The 18,328-nt window shown below is 47.3% G+C and overlaps 1 protein-coding gene across 1 annotated transcript in view; it reads left to right on the top strand.

Annotated features, from left to right (window-relative positions):
- Positions 1-5,939, top strand: part of LOC120988701 (protein HIRA) — a 44,393-nt gene extending 38,454 nt beyond the window's left edge. The window contains exon 25 of the mRNA XM_040416349.1: positions 5,145-5,939. Within this exon, the coding sequence (XP_040272283.1) occupies positions 5,145-5,261 (117 nt within the window). The 3' untranslated portion in view covers positions 5,262-5,939. The remainder of the gene's footprint in view (positions 1-5,144) is intronic.
- The last annotated feature ends 12,389 nt before the right edge of the window (positions 5,940-18,328 follow it).

The raw sequence follows: 18,328 nt of genomic DNA on the forward strand, positions 1-18,328 counted from the left end.
TGATTCTCGTGCAGGACACCTGGTCCTGTCCCTTATCCTATAGCACTTTATTTTTTTTCCCACGTTGGCCCTTCTTGTAGGTCTTGTTTCCCAGGCACCTGTCCTTGGGATCCTGACTGTCTCCAATTTTTTTCTTTTGGAACCTTTTTATGCTAGGGTCTCTCCTGGTCCTGTTGGGTCACATGGTTCCTCTGCACCTGTGCACCCTTCTTTTGGCATGAGTTTTCTACCCCACCCTCAAGGACTGCTTTTGGACGTCCCATGGTACTGTGTCCCCCAATGCGATTAACGAGAAAATTAGATTTTTGTACTTACTGTAAAATCGGTTTCTCATTCAATGTATTGGGGGACACAGATCCCACCCTCTGTTTTACTTACTCTCCCTGTCACCGGGCTGCGGTTCTCGTTTTCCCTTCCCGGTCCAGGATATGTTGGTTCTTCGCTTTTGTTTCTCTCTCCTACTGCTATTGGTACAAACTGAATAGCCTAGTGCTGTGGAGAGGATATAGCCCACCTGGGCGGAGCCAACCTTTTTTGATATCTAGTGCCTCCTAGTGGTGGTAAAAAATCAGCACCCAACCATTCTTTGTTGATGGTCCTTTTCGGGCCTGTGTGGTTCTGGGTTTTCCTGTTTTTGTCTTGCATCTCCTACTGCTTTTGCACTTACTGATTTAGCTTCGTCCATGTAGGAAGGGTATAGCTGAAGGGGGAGGGAGGGGGGGGGGCCCTCACACCTTTTGTGCTTAGTGTCCGCCTCCTATCGGCAACATCCTCTTTTTGAGGAGTGAATTATACTAGGATTAAGCATCTGCAGTGGCATGCCGGCAATCCCACATAAGTGCGAGTTTGCTGAAGCGGTGATACTGTGGCGCCTGAAGACGCCGGACAGTAAGTATCTCACCTGTGTCCATGCCCGATGGGGTCCCCCGGGTTAGCCCCCCTTTTCTGGCCAGGGGATGGGATTCACTATTATTCCGGTGTTCTTTTGTTTCCCCTGCCCCCCCCCCCCTTTTTACTTATCCCTGTTCCATCCTCGTGGGGTGCTTTCCCCCCCCCCCCCCCACCCCTTCCTTCTCCTTTCTGGCCACCCACTCCTCTCATCGGCCTCTCCTTCTAATTTAGTCCCCGGCGTCGGCCGGGACTGGGCCACATTTTTCTCCGACCTGTCCCTGGGTCCCAGATGCTCCTTTTGCCCCGTTTTTCCCCTCCCCGTGTGTCGCTTTACCACAGGAGGACCCCCCCACCTGTTTTTCTTTCTCCGGAGGGCCCCCGTTTTCCAGCGGTTCCTACCCGCCGGCGGCGCACCTTTTTTCGGCCACTTCATAAATCAAGTCCCCGGCTTTTCCTCCGTCTAGGCCGCATCCTTCTCCCGCCCCGCTTCCCCAGCTTTTTTCTGGGGGGAGGGAGTTTTTATTTATTTTTTTGCTTCTTTTCTCCTAGCCCCTCCATTTTGCGGGGACTTTTCCAGTACTCTGGGGATCTCCTCGTATCTCTCCTGCAAGCTTCCTGTATGTTTGGTGGCTGCTGCAGCACCTCTTCGGGGGAACAGCACCTGGGGTTTGGTAGGTTGGCCTCCGGCTGGCAATTTTTTTTTGCTTTTCAGGCTTCCCCTCAGTCTCCATGTCCCCTTCCTGAGAAGACTGTCCCAGTCTTCACCCCCCTGGGTCGCCACGTACTTACGTGCGCCTGTTGCAATAGGAAGTTGCCATGCGGTTGGCCTGACCCTCTTTGCACGCAGTGCCTTGTCCCCAGACTCCCTCAGGGCTCCCCCCTTCTGCGTAGGTCCATCCCGAATATGCCCCTTCCCTGTCCCAGGCCATAGGGAATCTAGCCCTACCCTCCCAATCCATGGTGGAGTTATTGGACCGCTTGCCTGCCCAAATGCGTCCGCCTCTGCCCCCCAGGGTCTCCTCTGCTGACTGGGTATGCTCACACTCAGACCAGGTCCAGTAATCAACCTAAGGTTGTCTCAACTAGGCCCTGCTCCTCTTCTGTGTCCTCGGGTCACTTCCAGGACAGGTCTGAGGCTGGCGATGACTCCTCTCCTATGCACTTTCTGCTGCTTGGGGGACACCTCTGACTCAGATTCTGGATCTGGGCAGAGCACGATCCGGTCTGTGACCATACAGACTAGGGTCTCCCCTCATAGGTCCCGCTCATACTCTACATCCTGGTTTCCTGCAGAACAGGACTAACTCTGAGGGAATCACCTCGGGTACCTTTTGCTTCATCAGGGGACTCCTCTGCACCAATTCGGTCTCTGAGCAGAGCACCAGGCTGTCTTCCACCATACAGAAGTATCTGGTCGGAGACAACTCTCCACTGAGGGACGTCTCCTCTCTGTGGTTGGTTTCCCCTTTAGGAATTCTTTGTTAGAACTCCTCTGGTTGTAAAGGTACTTCCCATCCACTAAGGTACGCCAGTTTGATGCCTCTCCAGTGTGTGGGGGTGCCCTCGCCAGACCATTGGCACGCCTATGCGGTGCCCCAGGTACGTATGCCTCCCCCTTCTGGGCTGTAGCCCTGTTCTGTTCGTGCAAACTGTGGTCTATTGGCTCTTGCACGGCTCTTTCTGGTTTTACTGTGGTCTGAGCAGGGGATCTTCCAGTTCCTTCCTCTGGCTCTCCAGTGTGCATTTGTTAACCTCTATTTCTACGCAGGACATCTGCCCTGCTTCCTCTCCTCCAGAATTTTCTTTTTTCCCAGCCTTGGGTCGAGCTGGGTGTTTCCTTTTTGCTTTTTTCTTGCATTTGGGATTTTCTCCCAGGCACTTATCCTGCGATTCTGGCAGTTTCCCACTATTTATCCTTTGGGATTCTCCCTGGTCCTGGAGCCTCTCGATCCATTCCTTAGTTTTCCTATCCCCCATTTCATGCTATGGCCTCTATTAGTCCTGTTGGGTCGCAAGATTTTCCTGTACCTGTACACCCAACCGTTTGCATGGCTGTTCTTTCCCACCCTCAGGAACTGCTTTGGGACATTCCATGGTGCTGTGCCCCACAATGCCACTAATGAGAAAACTGGATTTTTGTACTTAACGTAAAATCCCTTTCTCGTTTAATGCATTGGGGAACACGGATCCCACCCTCTGTTTTTATAGCCCACCTGGGTGGAGCCAACACTTTTTTCTTTTGCTAGTGGCAGCTGGGCATATACCCATGGTGCTATGTCCCCCAATGCATTGAACGAGAAAGGGATTTTACGGTAAGTACAAAAATCCAATTTTTTTTTCTAATTCCACCCCATTTGGAATTTTTTTACCGCTTCCCACTACATTTTATGCCATAATTAATGGTGGCATTAAAAAGTATAACTTGTCCCGCAAAATATAAGCCCTTATACAGCTATGTGACCAGAAATATAAAAAAGTTATGGCTCACGGAAAATAGGGAAGAAAAATAAAAACTGAAAAACCTCCGGTCTCCTAAGGGTTAAATTAATCTGAATTAGTACAATGTTAAAACGAAAATTCCAATGGGCTTTCTTTTTCATTCTACTTTTGGAAGGGAAAAATGCCTGCAAGAGATGAAATTGAAATCTCAATCTACCATTTTCAGCTTCTACTTGTTTTCATTTTGATTTATGATTTTTGACATAAAAAAAACCCACTATAGGAAGAGGAGAATTAATTGACCAAGTAAAAATTTAAAATAAAAAAGGCTATTTACGTTTACATTTATTTTTGACATTTATTACCCACACTGGACTTGGAAAAGAAAATTCAAATGGAGAAATTGTATTTTCTTTCTAATTTTGGCATGCATTTTCCAGACACTAGATGAAATTAAAATGTTATTGATCTATACAAGTGTATTACTGCACAGCGGCGGCACGAAGCGCAGAGCGCCAAAGCAACCAGTGACGCTGTGCGTTCATGCACTCAGCAGGACGGGTTTTCACAGACTGTGTGATCTGTGAATGAGGCCTAAAGGCACCATAACGCTAGCCATACACATTTACAGTTTATTGGCCATAATGCAACCAGTCACACGTCCATGGGGTTGTTTGTATGAACAATCCCACCAGCAATTTGCCAGACTATACTAGCAGATCACAGATCATTTTTTTTTTATTAAAAACAGGGCAATTTTATGTGCAAAGATTATACCATACATATCTAATGTCAGGTTATTACACATGAAAGTTTCCAATCTGATCATATTTTTGAGACCTAAATCTGCTGTTTATGTAAAATTCTCAAACAAAGGTCTGCCAAAATTGCCTATTTTTAGCCGACTTTTATGTTATGTGTATGGGCAGTTTTAGATTCCTATTTATCCTCTTAAATAGGACCTTTCATAGTGTTTTTTTTTTTTTTTTTTTTTTGTTAAACTAAGTACCTTTACAAGCGGGGTACACTCAGCTAATGTTGAAACGCCCTTGGCTGCCCACTGTGCCACCCTTCTGTTTTCGCGCCCTGTATGCTAATAGTATCCGTACAGTGAAGAGGAGATGCCAGCGCTTCTCAGTGGGTGTCCAATCACAGCGGACCACATCACAGCCAGGGAGAAGATGAGTTGTTTTTTTTAGCTGTGACGTGGTCCGCTGCGATTGGACTACACCACAGTTGGGGAGAAGGAGACGCCCACTGAGAAGCGCTGGGGACTCCTCTGCCCTGTACCGATGCTATCTATTAGTATACAGGGCGTGAAAACAGAACGGGGGCACAGCACAAATATACTCCCAAAATTTTTCTGACACACAGTGCATATGAGTTCAAATGCTGTAGTGCAGGGATGCCCAACCTGCGGCCCTCCAGCTGTTGTAAAACTAGAACTCCCACCATGCCCTGCTGTAGGCTGATTGCTGTAGGCTGTCCAGGCATGATGGGAGTTGTAGATTTGCAATAGCTGGAGGGCCGCAGGTTGGGCATCCTTGCTGTAGTGGATTTATTCATTTACACAGTACAGTTTTTATTCTGTGAAAATGTGGATTTTAGGCCAGTCTTAAATCTTCCCGTGTACGAACAATGTCTATTTTTATTTCTTTGAATCCAGAGTTATATTATAATGTAAAAACACTTTAATCTGTAGAAAATGTAAATGGTAAAATAAAACTCCCTTTCTTGACTGTATTGGATCACTGTATTCGCTTTGACCTCCGCACATCTGATGACAAGTTGTGCATTTATTTCTGATATTCCAGGGATTCAGGAAAAGAGGTCTGCTACAGGAATTGCTCCCACTTATTGGACAAAATCTTCGCTTCCAACGTCTTTTCACTGAATATCAGGAGCAGCTGGACAGTCTAATGGACAAATAATTAATTCACAACTTTAACCTCCATTTGGTTGTTTCCTTTGTGTGCTTGCCTGCTAGTTTGGGAAGATGACCAGCATGGCAGTGTCCACTGTGAGAAACAAAGGTGCTGTGAGGAACATGCATGGACATAAAGGATGGGTTTAAATAAGCCTTTCTTGGCCTGTCGAGCAGCAGCTAGAAGCCCTGTAATTATTCCGTCTTTCATGTTTGCTGGAAAACTGAAGATTTCTGTTAATAGTAAAGGCTGAATGACAGGATGTTGGCCATTGTTTGAAAGAAAAGCACAGTACGTTACTAAAACACTTGAATTTCGTTGCCCCCATCCGTATTTAGGGTTGTGTCCCATTGCTTAATCAAGACCTTGCACTATAGAAATGTAAAGATGGCGGTCGCATTGGAGTGGTTTTTTTATGTTGTTTTTTTTTTCCCCAGCCAAATTTCATCTGTGAATATAAGAAGAATGCTGCCCCACTTCAGACTATTTTTATACTAGACTGTACTAACTTGTAATGCACTGTCCACAGGCCAACAATCACCCTACTTGCCCGCTGAATGTAGGACGTTCCGAATATGACTGCTGTGTTTGAATAATCTGATTCTGTACTCATTCAGTTTTTGACTTTTAAATGTTTGTAAAAGACAGGGTTTTTTCCATTCCTTTTTTAACTACCAATTAAAAAAACAAAAAAACATTTTGCATTACACTTCTATTTGTAATCCGATTTAAGTTCCTCAGATGTAGGGAAGATGTATGGTAATAAACAGTTCAAAGGCTGAGCGTGTGCAGTACACGCTGACTTCTACACACTGGCCACACAGTATATAATACAGTGAGGGTCCATTCACATGTCAGTATTTTTCTTTTCCAAACTCTCGTTAAATTTTTTGCGGATCCGTGTTTCCGCAAAAACCTTCTGTTTTTACCAACTGTGCATCCGTTCTGTTTTTCTGCAAAAAAAACTGAAGGAGGAATATATGTTGCTAGGGTACTAAAGAATTATTTTTTTCTCGCTCGAATCATTGGGGGACACAGGACTGTGGGTATAGCTGCTTGCTGCCACTAGGAGGCGACACTAGGCTATACCCCCTCCAGCCTGGAGAGAGCATATCCGTTTTTAGCTTAGTGTCGTAGGAGGCAGACCTCCCTGCTTGCAGGGCGGCTTCCTTTTGTTATTTTATCTTTTTTCCTTTTTAGGTTTGGGGAAACAGAGTCGCCTAGCCACTCTGTCTACCCCGGGAGCAAGGCCAGTGTCGGAATCCCTCACCGCTCGCCCTCCCCAAGAAACAAAAGTGGACCAGGGCAGCCCAGCTCCCCTGCTTCCCGCCAGCCAAGGGGTCACCTGAATCCGGCAAGACCCTCCGCCATTCCAGTCTCCTGCCACTTCGGGTGCCAGCGGCTGAAGAGGTGACCCTGCAGGTACTCTGAGAAAGGGTGAAGAGAAGAGGATGAAGATGGGGTGAGTAGTCCGCATTGGGTAAGTATACTCAGCCCCCCCTCCCCCTTCCCCTTGGTCACCTCATCATAAGATGGAGGACATTTTTCTTCAAGTGAGCCATTCCCTGGTGAGGGCCCCACATTACCTCAGCCCCCAATGTAGGTTTTGGGCTTCTGTCCATATCTGGGTTCCCCTATCTAGTTATTTATATTCGTTCCGGCCTGCGGGGTCTGCGTCCGCTATCTAAAGGGCGCATTTCTAGCATTCTGCAGCCTCACGTTATACGGCCTGCGGGGTGAGCTCCCGCGGCCGGTATGCAACCAGGGTGCTTGAGAGCGCCGCTCCAGACACTCCGCTTCCCGGCCGGCTATTTGTTAGGCCGGGCGCCGAAAATTTAGGCCCCAGCTTCTCTTCGGGCCTGCCGGTACTCGGCCCGTGCTGTTTTTTGTGGCCACGGGATGGGTTCCTGCGGCAGGTGGACGCGAGTGGACACATCCGCCCACCGATCAAAGACCCTCTGTGGTAGCCGGCCGGCAGTACCGCCCGGTAGGCCGTGCGCCAAACTTCATGTCCCGGCTTTGCGGCCTCCTAGGCCGCAACTTTCATTCCGGTTATGGAGGGGGCAGGTTCGTCCTTTAGGCACGAATTCTCTCCGACTAGTTGTCCCCTCTCCCCCAGGTGCCTGCTGAGCTCCGCCTCCGGTCCTCTGAGCTGGGTTAACCCTTCATGGCAAGTCGCATTTTTGCAGCCGGCACTGGATTATCCAGTGTCCCCTTTCTGCAGGCCAAATACCTTCAGTTTAGGAAATGTAACCCCTTCCTGCCTCTTATTCATTTAGCGGGGGCATCACAGGTAGTCCTGCCCCCCTCAGTCCACATCACCGCAGGTCCACCCTGATGGTGGGGTACGGGACTGGGCCCATGTCCTATACGGACAGTGGAGGATTGCTCACAGTTTCCCAATCCGCCCTCCGGGTCGTTTGTTTGATAAAGGACACATGAAGAATTCCCAGACCACCCTTCTGGGTCGTCTGGTTTATATGCCACCACCTGTGCAATCCAGTGGAGGACCTCTGTAACTCCCCAATCCGCCCTCCAGTCCACCTGCGCAAATCCAGGGGATCACATCTGAAGGATTCCCAATCCGCCCTACGGGGCCGTTTGGTTGATAATACTCCACCTGCACAAATCCAGGGGAGCACATCTGAAGGATTCCCAGTTGATAGCGCCTTCTTGTACGTCCATTTGTCATTTGCATCAGGCAGTGCTCCGCCCAGTATCTTCTTTCTTGCAGAAGGTCGCCGCTTTCCAGGTCATCTCAGACATGGTTTTCTCTTCTTTCTTCCTTATATTTTTAAGGGCGGGCTCTCCATCAGCCATATATTTTGGCCTCTGAGATTTGCTGGTCCATATCTAGCGCATTCCGCTGTACGGACTTTTACCTGGTTCTGTTGGAGGTCCTTGTCATAGCTGACGACTTCCAACGGGATGTTTTTTTTCCTGGGATGTCTGCCTGACAGTTACTTCCTAGCGGAGTTATGGCCTGCCCGACCAGCGGTCGGCACTTCTCGGGTTCATCTACTCCAGGCATTGCTTCTAGAAGGCAGCGTCTTGGTCTTCCGGCAAGTTCCCTGAGTTTTCCGGGTACTTTCCTAGACAGCGACTGTTGCTGCTCCAGGCAGCAAGATCTTGCAGGCGGCAGCAGATTACGCATCCTCAAGGGCGTTTTTTTTTTTTTTTTTTTTTTTCCATGGGCGTGTGATTTGTTTCCCTCCCCGTGGACTGCTTTAGGATGTCCCACGGTCCTGTGTCCCCCAATGATACTAGTGAGAAAACGAGATTTTTGTGAACTCGCCTGTAAAATCTCTTTCTCGCGTAGTTCATTGGGGGACACAGGACCGTGGGTATAACTGCTTGCTGCCACTAGGAGGCGACACTGAAAAGTGATAACTCCTCCCCTGCAGGCTATACCCCCTCCAGCCTGGAGAGAGCATATCACTTTTCAGCCTAGTGTCGCCTCCTTGTGGCAGCAAGCAGCTATACACACGGTCCTGTGTCCCCCAATGAACTACGCGAGAGAGATTTTACAGGTGAGTTCACAAAAATCTTGTTTTTTCTATTTCCTGGAAACGGATCCGCAATTGCAGATGACATATTGATGCATTCCGCTTGTCATCCGCATTTTTGCGGACCCATTGACTACATTGCGGACAATAGTAGGATAAGCTCTATTTTTTTATTTTATTTTTTTCGGATCTGCATGACTGAACGACTGATGCAAACAGCGGAATGCTGTCCGCATTTTTTGCAGGGCCATTGAAATGAATGGGTCCCCATTTTGTTCCGGGAAATTTGCGGAACGGATGCGGATAACAAAATACTGATGTGTGAATGGACCCTAATGCTTAGTTTGCATAGAAATTTGTAAAAAATAATTTTTGATCTGCACATTTACAGGATAAAGATGAGTGCACTCCTTAGGGTCCATTCACACATCCGTAGCGTGTTTTGCGGATCCGCAAAACACAGATAACGGTAATGTGCGGTGTCTGTCGACCCGCAATTGCGGACAAGAATAGGACATGTTCTATATATTTTTTCGGGAATGGAATTGCGGACCCGGAAGTGCGGGTCCGCAATTCCGTATCCGGGCAGCACATAGTGCGGCCCCATAGAAATGAATGGGTCCGCAATTCCGTTCCGCAAAAACGTGTGAATGGGTCCTTAGAGACAGGAGAGAAACACTGAAGCAGTAAATAGTCCTGATCCAGTTAGTGACATAGACTTAGTAATTTATAGATTTAGTAAACACGTTGATGCTCTATCAAAGTGGTCGGCAATCTGCGGCACGCGGACCGCTTTCTGCTGGCACGCCAGATGACGGCAAGACTTTTCAGTCTTGTCGCCATTTGTTGAATGCCCTGCCGTGCTGTACCTCTGAACATAAAGATCTTCAGACTCGTCTGCTAGGCTCGCCCCTCACGCTTCCCACCTCGGACTCCACAGAGGCGCGATAGCAGAGAGTGACACTCTGCCACGCTACTGGCTGGCCACTACTGTACCTCGCCGCTGCACATCTCCTCCTCAGGACTGCCAGAAATGAACAAACGTATTTAAATGTACTGAGAGTGTGGGTGACCATATTGTGTGTGGGGAGATGGGGGAAACAAGCATGTGAGTAGATTGGGATGGGGGAAGGGGGCAGGATAGTGAGTTTAGGAAGATGGGGAAATAAGCAATGAGACCAGATTGGGACTGGAGGCATGAAGGTGACCTTGGGGAGATGAGCATGTGACCAGATTTGTGGTGGGGGGAGGAAGGTGAGCTTGGGGAGATGAGCATGTGACCAGATTTGTGGTGGGGGGACGAAGGTGAGCTTGGGGAGATACAGGAACAAGCATGTGACTAGATTGAGACTGTGGGCAGGAAGATGAGCATGTGACCAGATTTGTGGTGGGGGGAGGAAGGTGAGCTTGGGGAGATAGGGGAACAAGCATGTGACCAGATGGGGATGGGGGGGGGGGGGGCAGGATTGTGAGTTTAGGGAGATGAGCATGTGACCAGATTGGGGAGGGGGTGAACTTGGGAGATGGGGGAATGAGCATATGGCCAGATTTGCGGTAGGGGGAGGAAGGTGAGCTGGGGGGGGGGGGGGGGGGAACAAGCATGTGACCAGATTGGGATGTGGGGGGCAGGATAGGGAGATGGGGGAATGAGCACTGTGACCAGATTGAGGGGGGGGGGGGGGAGGTTGGTGAGCCTAAACGCGATTGCTGGGGGATAGAGGATGAAGGGAAACCAACTTTTTGACTACCGTATTTTCCGGCGTATAGGACGACTGGGTGTATAAGACTACCCCCAACTTTTCCATTTAAAATAAAGGTTTTGGGCTATACTCGCCCTATAAGACTACCCCTGAATGCCCAGCCCTCCCTGTCTTCAAGACTATCTTCTCCAGTCCAGGGAACTGACTGGGATCTGTGAATGGCACTGTTATGGGGAGGGGGATCTGTAGATGGCATTATGGGGAGGATCATCTGTGGATGACACTGCTATGGGGGGATCTATGGATGACACTATATAGCAGTGATCTCAAACCTTTTAGAGACCGAGTGCCCGAACTGCAACCCAAAACCCACTTATTTATTGCAAAGTGCCAACACAGCAATTTAACCAGAATACTACAGTCCAATAGTATATCTTCCATGTACTTTATCACTTATCTATAATAACGTGCCTAGATTCAGTGCCCTGTCTGTGCTGTTCATAGTGCACCCTGAGCTGATGAATGACAGGAGAAGTCTAAGGCATATTGGTACACTGTAGACTTTTTCCAGGGGCGGGTGCCCACAGAGAGGGCTCGGAGTGCCGTCGGTTCGCCACCACTGCTATATAGCATCTTATGCTATATGTGTCATCCACAGATCCACCCCATAACAGTGCCACCCACAGATCTGCCCCCCCCCCCCCCCCCTCCCCTGAACCGTGCCATCCACTGATCCCCCTCCCCGACTCACAGGAGTACATTTATAAACTGTAATCCTTAACTTTAATCATCGCTCATCTCTTTACTAGGATACCTTACTCTCAGCTCCGGTAACAGTAGGCAGTGCGGGCGGCGCTCACTCACTGACATCACGTGCCTGCGCCGCCTAGTGGGAGGAGCAGGCACGTGACGTCAGTGAGTGAGTGCCGCCCCCCGCACTGCCTGCTGTTACCAGAGCTGGGGGTTAGAATATACCATCGGATCTGAGTATACCCTGCGTATAAGACGACCCCTGACTTTTGAAAATAATTTCTAGTGTTAGAAAGTCGTCTTATACGCCGGAAAATACGGTACTTTGGGGGAAGAAGTGATGAGCCTGAAAATTATTTCTGGGAGGGGTAGGGGAACAAGCTAACTGACTACTTTGGTTGGTGCGGTGGGGATGGGGAGTCGGAATGTGATTAGTCTGTGAGGGGAGTGAGATCTAAGTGTGATTGGTGCAGCTCTGTGGGGGTCACCAGTATATGGGGCACTAATGTATATTGGACATTGGTGGGGAAGGGCAGCCCTCAGTCACTTAAAATGAGTGAGGGCTGCACTTCCCCACTGTCATTAAGTGTACGGTTGGTGGGGGGGGGGTCCCCCATATATTGGTCCCTTAGGAGGATTCCGAGGAGCAGTGACAATCTTTAGGCCCCTTTCACACGAATGATACGGATAAGGTCCAAATGCGTTCAGGAAAACTCGCACAATTTCGCAAGCGAGTTCAGTCAGTTTTGGATGCGATTGCGTTCAGTGGTTCAGTTTTTCACGCGGGTGATAAAGAAACCGAAGGTTTACAAACAACATCTCTTAGCAACCATCAGTGAAAAACGCATCGCATCCGCACTTGCTTGCGGATGCGTTTTTCACGCAGCCCCATTCACATCTATGGGGCCAGCGTTACGTGAAAAACGCAGAATATAAAACATGCTGCGATTTTCCTGCAACGCACAAGTGATGCGTGAAAAACAAAGCTCATGTACACAGACCCATTGAAATGAATGGGTCCGGATTCACTGTGGGCGCAGTGCGTTTACATCATGCATTGCACCCGCGCGGAAAACTTGCTTGTCTGAAAGGGGCCTTACTTTCTATTTTTCTGAAAAGTTGGAAACCTCTTTAAGCCTTACAGGTCAGGCAGTGTTGTAAGTACCTGGTGTATGTCACATATTTGTGTTCCATTACTTTCCCACACACCGAGCGTTTCAGCTTTGGTTTTTTTTTTTATTTTTAAATTGGCACTCCGTACAAAAAAGGTTGCCGACCCCCTACTCTATCAAATACACATTCTGGAGCATGTTTTCTTATAACTCTGAGTCTGCACTGTGCTGTTCTTCAGTTGTCCCTCCTAAACTGACAACTGGGTGTTACCAGTGAAAGGTGTGTCTCTACACAGTCTAAGGCCTCTTTCACACGACCATTTTTTTTTCCGCTTACGGGCCGTCTTTTGCGTTCTGTATACGGTACCATTCATTTCAATGTTTCAGCAAAAAAAACGGAATGTACTCCGTATGGATTCTATTTGCATTTTTCCGTTCCGTTGAAAGATAGAACATGTTCTATTATTGCCCGCAAATCACATTCCGTGGTTCCATTTAAGTCAATGGGTCCGCCAAAAAAAACGGAACACATACGGAAATGCATCTGTATGTCTTCCGAATCCGTTCAGTTTTTGCGGAAGCATTTATTGAAAATGTTATGCCCAGCCCAATTTTTTTCTATGTAATTACTGTATATGCCAAACGGAACAGCGGATCCGTGAAAGACGGACCGCAAAACACTGAAAAAGCCATACGGTCGTGTGACAGAGGCCTAAAGCCTCATTCAAACGTCTGTGTCTGTGCTCAAATCCGTGAGCAGGTGGTCATTGAAGCTGTCCGTGAAGGATCCGTGTTTGGTCCGTTTGTCCGTTTTTTTTTGCTGTCTGTGTTGCATCCATGTTTTCACTGACACTGAACAGCTGAAAAATAATTTTCAAAGCATCTCTTCCTAATGATCCATGAAATACAGATGCAACACGGATGTCATCAGTGGTTTTCATGGACCCATAGACTATAATGGACGTGATGGATCCGTGAACACGAACAAAATAGAGCATGCATCCGTGCTAAAAACACTGACCCACGGACCGTGCTGAAACACTGAAGTCTGAATACACACATTAAAATGAATGGGGACGTGTGCTGTCCGCGGAGAACACGTACAGCACACATCCGTCAAACACTGACGTGTGAATGAAGCTTAAAGAGGACCTGTCATCGGTCCAAACATTGTGAACTAAGTATCATGATCTGTAAAGCGGCGCCCAGGGATCTCACTGCACTTACTATTATCCCTGGGCGCCGCTCCGTTCTCCTGCTATGCCCTCCGGTATGTTCGGTCACTTGGTTATAGTAGGCGGTGTCTGCCCTTGTTCTCTTGGGCGTCTCCTTCTCACAGGAGGAGCAAGACTTTTGGAGACTTTGTAAAGTATGGGTGGGTCAGGTGGTAAGTTCCTCCTCATGGGGGAGAAATGCAGGGGTTATCATCCTTCTGCATAAACGTTTAGAATATACAGTAACAACCGTCACATCAGTCGAGGAGGGTAGAATACTGAAAGTGGTATTAGAATCACCAGCAACTATTTATAATGTGTATGTATCCCAACAAAACTTCTACAAAGCATTGGAGGTTAATATCCTACAAGAGGGCAGAGGCCAGCTGGTGGTAGCAGCAGGTGATTTCAATAGAGTCCATGACAAAACAGAAAACAGACATCAGAGTAATCCACAAAAGGGACCCACGTCTAAGGGCGTGCATACTCTTTCTCCATTACTTCACTCCAAAGGATTGGTGGATGTATGGAGACATCATCACCCAATGGAGAGAGAGTTTACACATTTTTCCCATTCTCATATGTCCTGGCCGAGATTAGATTATTTTCTAGCCTCTCCAAACATTCTGCTTAACGCTCAAAATGTAAGGATATCCGATATGATCATATTGGATCATGCCCCGGTAGTAATGCGGATATTAGATGATGTGCCACATGGCTCATATTTTATATGGAGACTCCCCCAGCACCTTATAGCTGACGAAGATTTTGCTGATAGACTTAAGGGATGGTGGTGGGAATTTTCCCAGGACAACAAAGAACATACTCCAAACTACGCCCTTTTCTGGGACACAGCAAAAGCTGTTTTAAGGGGCCGTATCATGGCTTACACTGTAGGGAAGAAAAAAGACACAAGAAAGAAATTTGATGAAGCCACTAAGCGGCTCAGGGAAACATACACTACCTTTCTAAACAATCCAACGGAGTCCAATAAAACAGGCAACCAAATGGTATGGGGACCGCAAGAGGGCAGACTTATTCCAGCATGGTAACAAGGCAGGAAAGCTATTGTCTAATCTTACTAAACCATATATTAAACAATCCCATTATCACCCCCTGAAAGACAAGCGGGGAACCCTTCACACCCACCCGGAGGAAATCGTGGGTCTATTTGGAGAATATTTTCAATACCTTTACACCGAGGACCCCTTTGTGGTGGAAAGGGCAATGGACCTTTTGAATAAAATAAACTTATCCAAATTGTCGGAAGAGTTGCAAGACTCTATAAACAGAGAGAGATTACTGAAGACAAAATAAAAACGACTATGAAATCCCTCTCGAACGGTAAGGCTCCGGGGCCAGGTGGCTTCCTGTCCAAATTGTGTAAAATATTGTTGGGGGAAATAGCCCCTACTCTCACTCCATTATACAATTCTGTCATGAAAGGCGGTAGGTTGCCACCATCAGGCCAGATGGCATATATAAAGATGCTTCCTAAACCTGATAAAGACCTGACTCAGCCAGGATCTTACAGGCCCATATCACTCATTAATCAGGACGTCAAGCTTCTTTCAAAAATACTAGCCAATCGACTAGCCTCTCTGCTGCCGTCCATAATCGGAGATCATCAGGTAGGCTTCATGACAGGTAGATCGGCAGTAACTAATATAAGGAAGATCCTTAGGGTACAGGATGGGCTAAGAGGGAAACAGCACAGGGGCAATACGGCTTTACTGGCTGTTGACGCCGAAAAAGCCTTTGACAACGTAATTTGGAAATGGCTTGACCTGGTTCTAGACACCATAGGCTTTTCGGGGGAATTCTGCAACTGTTTAAAAGCTCTATATTCAAAACCCCAAGCAAAAATATACATACCGTGTTTTCTGTCCAATACAATAACAGTAGAGAAAGGAACCAGACAGGGGTGTCCTTTATCCCCATTATTTTTTAACATAGCTTTAGAACCACTTGTTCTATACCTACTGAAATCTGATCTGTTCACAGGAATTAAAGTAGGGCATAGAGAGATCAAATTAGCCTTTTTTTGCTGATGCTCTTTTACTTTATATAGATTCTCCGGACTCACATCTCAAACCGGTACTAGATGGCTCGGTAACAGGATATAAAATAAATGTTTCGAAAAGCCAGGTCCCTTTTCTCACTCATAATAAAAATGACACACGGCAATATAGAAATGTAGAAGTTAGAAAAGATTACATGAAATATTTAGGGATAAAGATTGGGCGCTCTGCGGCATTGATATCCTCCCTTGATCCAAAAGATAGAACATGATTTGATTAAATGGAAAGATTTGCCACTCTCATCAAGTGGAAGATCTCACCTTGTTAAAATGTCATGTTTCTCTAAACTTCTATATCCCTTGCAGACAATCCCTCTACTACTGAAACACGATGTCAGAAAACTCCAATCGGCATTTACTGCCTTTCTGTGGAAACAAAAAAGACCACGAATAGCTTATGAGAAACTTACAATGTTAAAATGGGAAGGTGGCCTTCAGTTGCCAAGAGTGAGGCATTGTTACTTGGCTGCCTTGTTTCGGCATGTTAGAGATTGGGTATGGGGCACCTCCCTTTTCTCAGCTACTCCCCTGGAGCAAGAATTAACCGATCCGTGGCATCTGACAGCGATATTGCACACAAAATTACGGGACATTCCACCTCAGATCAAATAAACTATAGTCCTGAGAGATACAATTATGTCATGGAAAGCCATCAGGAAGATTTACCGGCTCCCATTCTATGTGTCGCCTCAGATGCCATTGTGGTCTTTGCCATCTTTTCCCCAGGGAAGGAAAAACAAGATGTTTCAGGTTTGGAGAGATAGGGGTATACATAAACTACATCATATCTTGGACTCTAGCGGCCAGGCCCTAATTCCCTGGGAAGAATTCAAAGTCAAACACCAATTGCCAGCTCCGCATTTCCTCCCTTACCAACAGATAAAATCTTACTGTAGATTACAGCCAGAAAAGTTGGGAGAGGTAGATAGACTGCTATGGTTCGACACGCTTTTAGGCAAGGATGCATCTATACTCTCTCTGGCAGAAATATACCGCAAAATACACAGTACACAAATGTTCGGCCTAGTTGATAGGGCCTTCTATACCTGGGAAAGGGAGCTGGAAGATAGTGACATATCCAAAAAAATGAGGGATGGGCTTGAATATATCAAAATGAACAATGGAGGGAAACACAATTGCGAATAATACATAGGGCTACTTATGCGTTCGATTTGTCTTACAGAGATGCCCAGCCCCTTACCTGAGACACTGTCCTAAATGTGCATTGCCGAAGGCGGGACTTTTACATAGTTTATTGTCTTGCCCGAAGCTGCAACCACTATGGTCCCGGACCGTTGATTATATTTAGAGTGTGGGGGCTGGAGGTGAAATTTAACCCTCAACAATGTATTTCCCAGTATATCCCGAGGGATCAATCAGATGAGCAAGGCCCAGGGGTAGCAGAGGGATGCATACATATTTTACTTGTCAGAATCAACTTTGGGATAAGGGGTTTTGGGGTAATAGGTGTTGGTGGGGGTTAATAAAAAAAAAAAAAAGAAGATATTTGAACTGACATATCTTTTATGTTATGAAATGTCAATGGTTCTTTATTTTGTACAATCTGTCTTGATTAATAAACAGAATAAAAAATAAATACATAGCGCCTCCCACCAACTAGTTACATAGAGGCTCCCCTATCACTGCCCCTAACACCCAGCTAGTTCATTAGCTCCTCCCACCAGCTACTTACATAGACACTCCCCTATCACTGCCCCTAACACCCAGCTAGTTCATTAGCTCCTCCCACCAGCTACTTACATAGTCACTCCCCTATCACTGCCCCTAACACCCAGCTAGTTCATTAGCTCCTCCCACCAGCTACTTACATAGATACTCCCCTATCACTGCCCCTAACACCCAGCTAGTTCATTAGCTCCTCCCACCAGCTACTTACATAGACACTCCCCTATCACTGCCCCTAACACCCAGCTAGTTTATAGCTCCTCCCACCAGCTACTTACATAGACACTCCCCTATCACCCAGCTAGTTTATAGCTCCTCCCACCAGCTACTTACATAGACACTCCCCTATCACTTCCCCTAACACCCAGCTAGTTTATAGCTCCTCCCACCCAGTTACTTACATAGACACTCCCCTATCACTGCCCCTAACACCCAGCTACTTACATAGACACTCCTCTATCTTTGACACGCCCATGGACATAACATCACAGGAAATAAGAAAGAGCTGCATGGACATAGTCATGTGACCACAGCCCAGAACAGAAAATAGAAGCAATAAAGATAAAATGCAAAATTACAGCTACCTCCATAAATGATTATTTTAAAGCAGCGGTCCCCAACCGCCGGGCCACGGCTCAGGACCGGGCCCTGGAAGATTGTTTGCCGGGCCGCGGCGATCAGGGCCGTCTTTAATGCGGTACTAATGAAGCGTTTCCACAGCTATCGGCTGTGCATGGCTGCGCACAGCGTGAGGTCGCTCTGTGACCTCACACTGTGCGCCGCGATACACAGCCGACAGCAGAATGAAGAGGATCGCGATGGTGACCAGGAGCAGGAGAGGTAAGTGGTTTTTTTTTTGTTGTTTTTTTTTATTATTATTTGCACTGGGGGCTGACATAAGGGGTGATGGCTGACCTGGGGGGCTTATGGCTGACATGGGGGTCTTATGGCTGACATGGCTGGCACCCTCTAAGCCCCGCCCCAGAACACCCGGTCCCTGGGAAAATTGTCTTGCATGAAACTGG

Source organism: Bufo bufo, chromosome 2 (assembly GCF_905171765.1).
Source record: "Bufo bufo chromosome 2, aBufBuf1.1, whole genome shotgun sequence".
Lineage (NCBI taxonomy): Eukaryota > Metazoa > Chordata > Amphibia > Anura > Bufonidae > Bufo > Bufo bufo.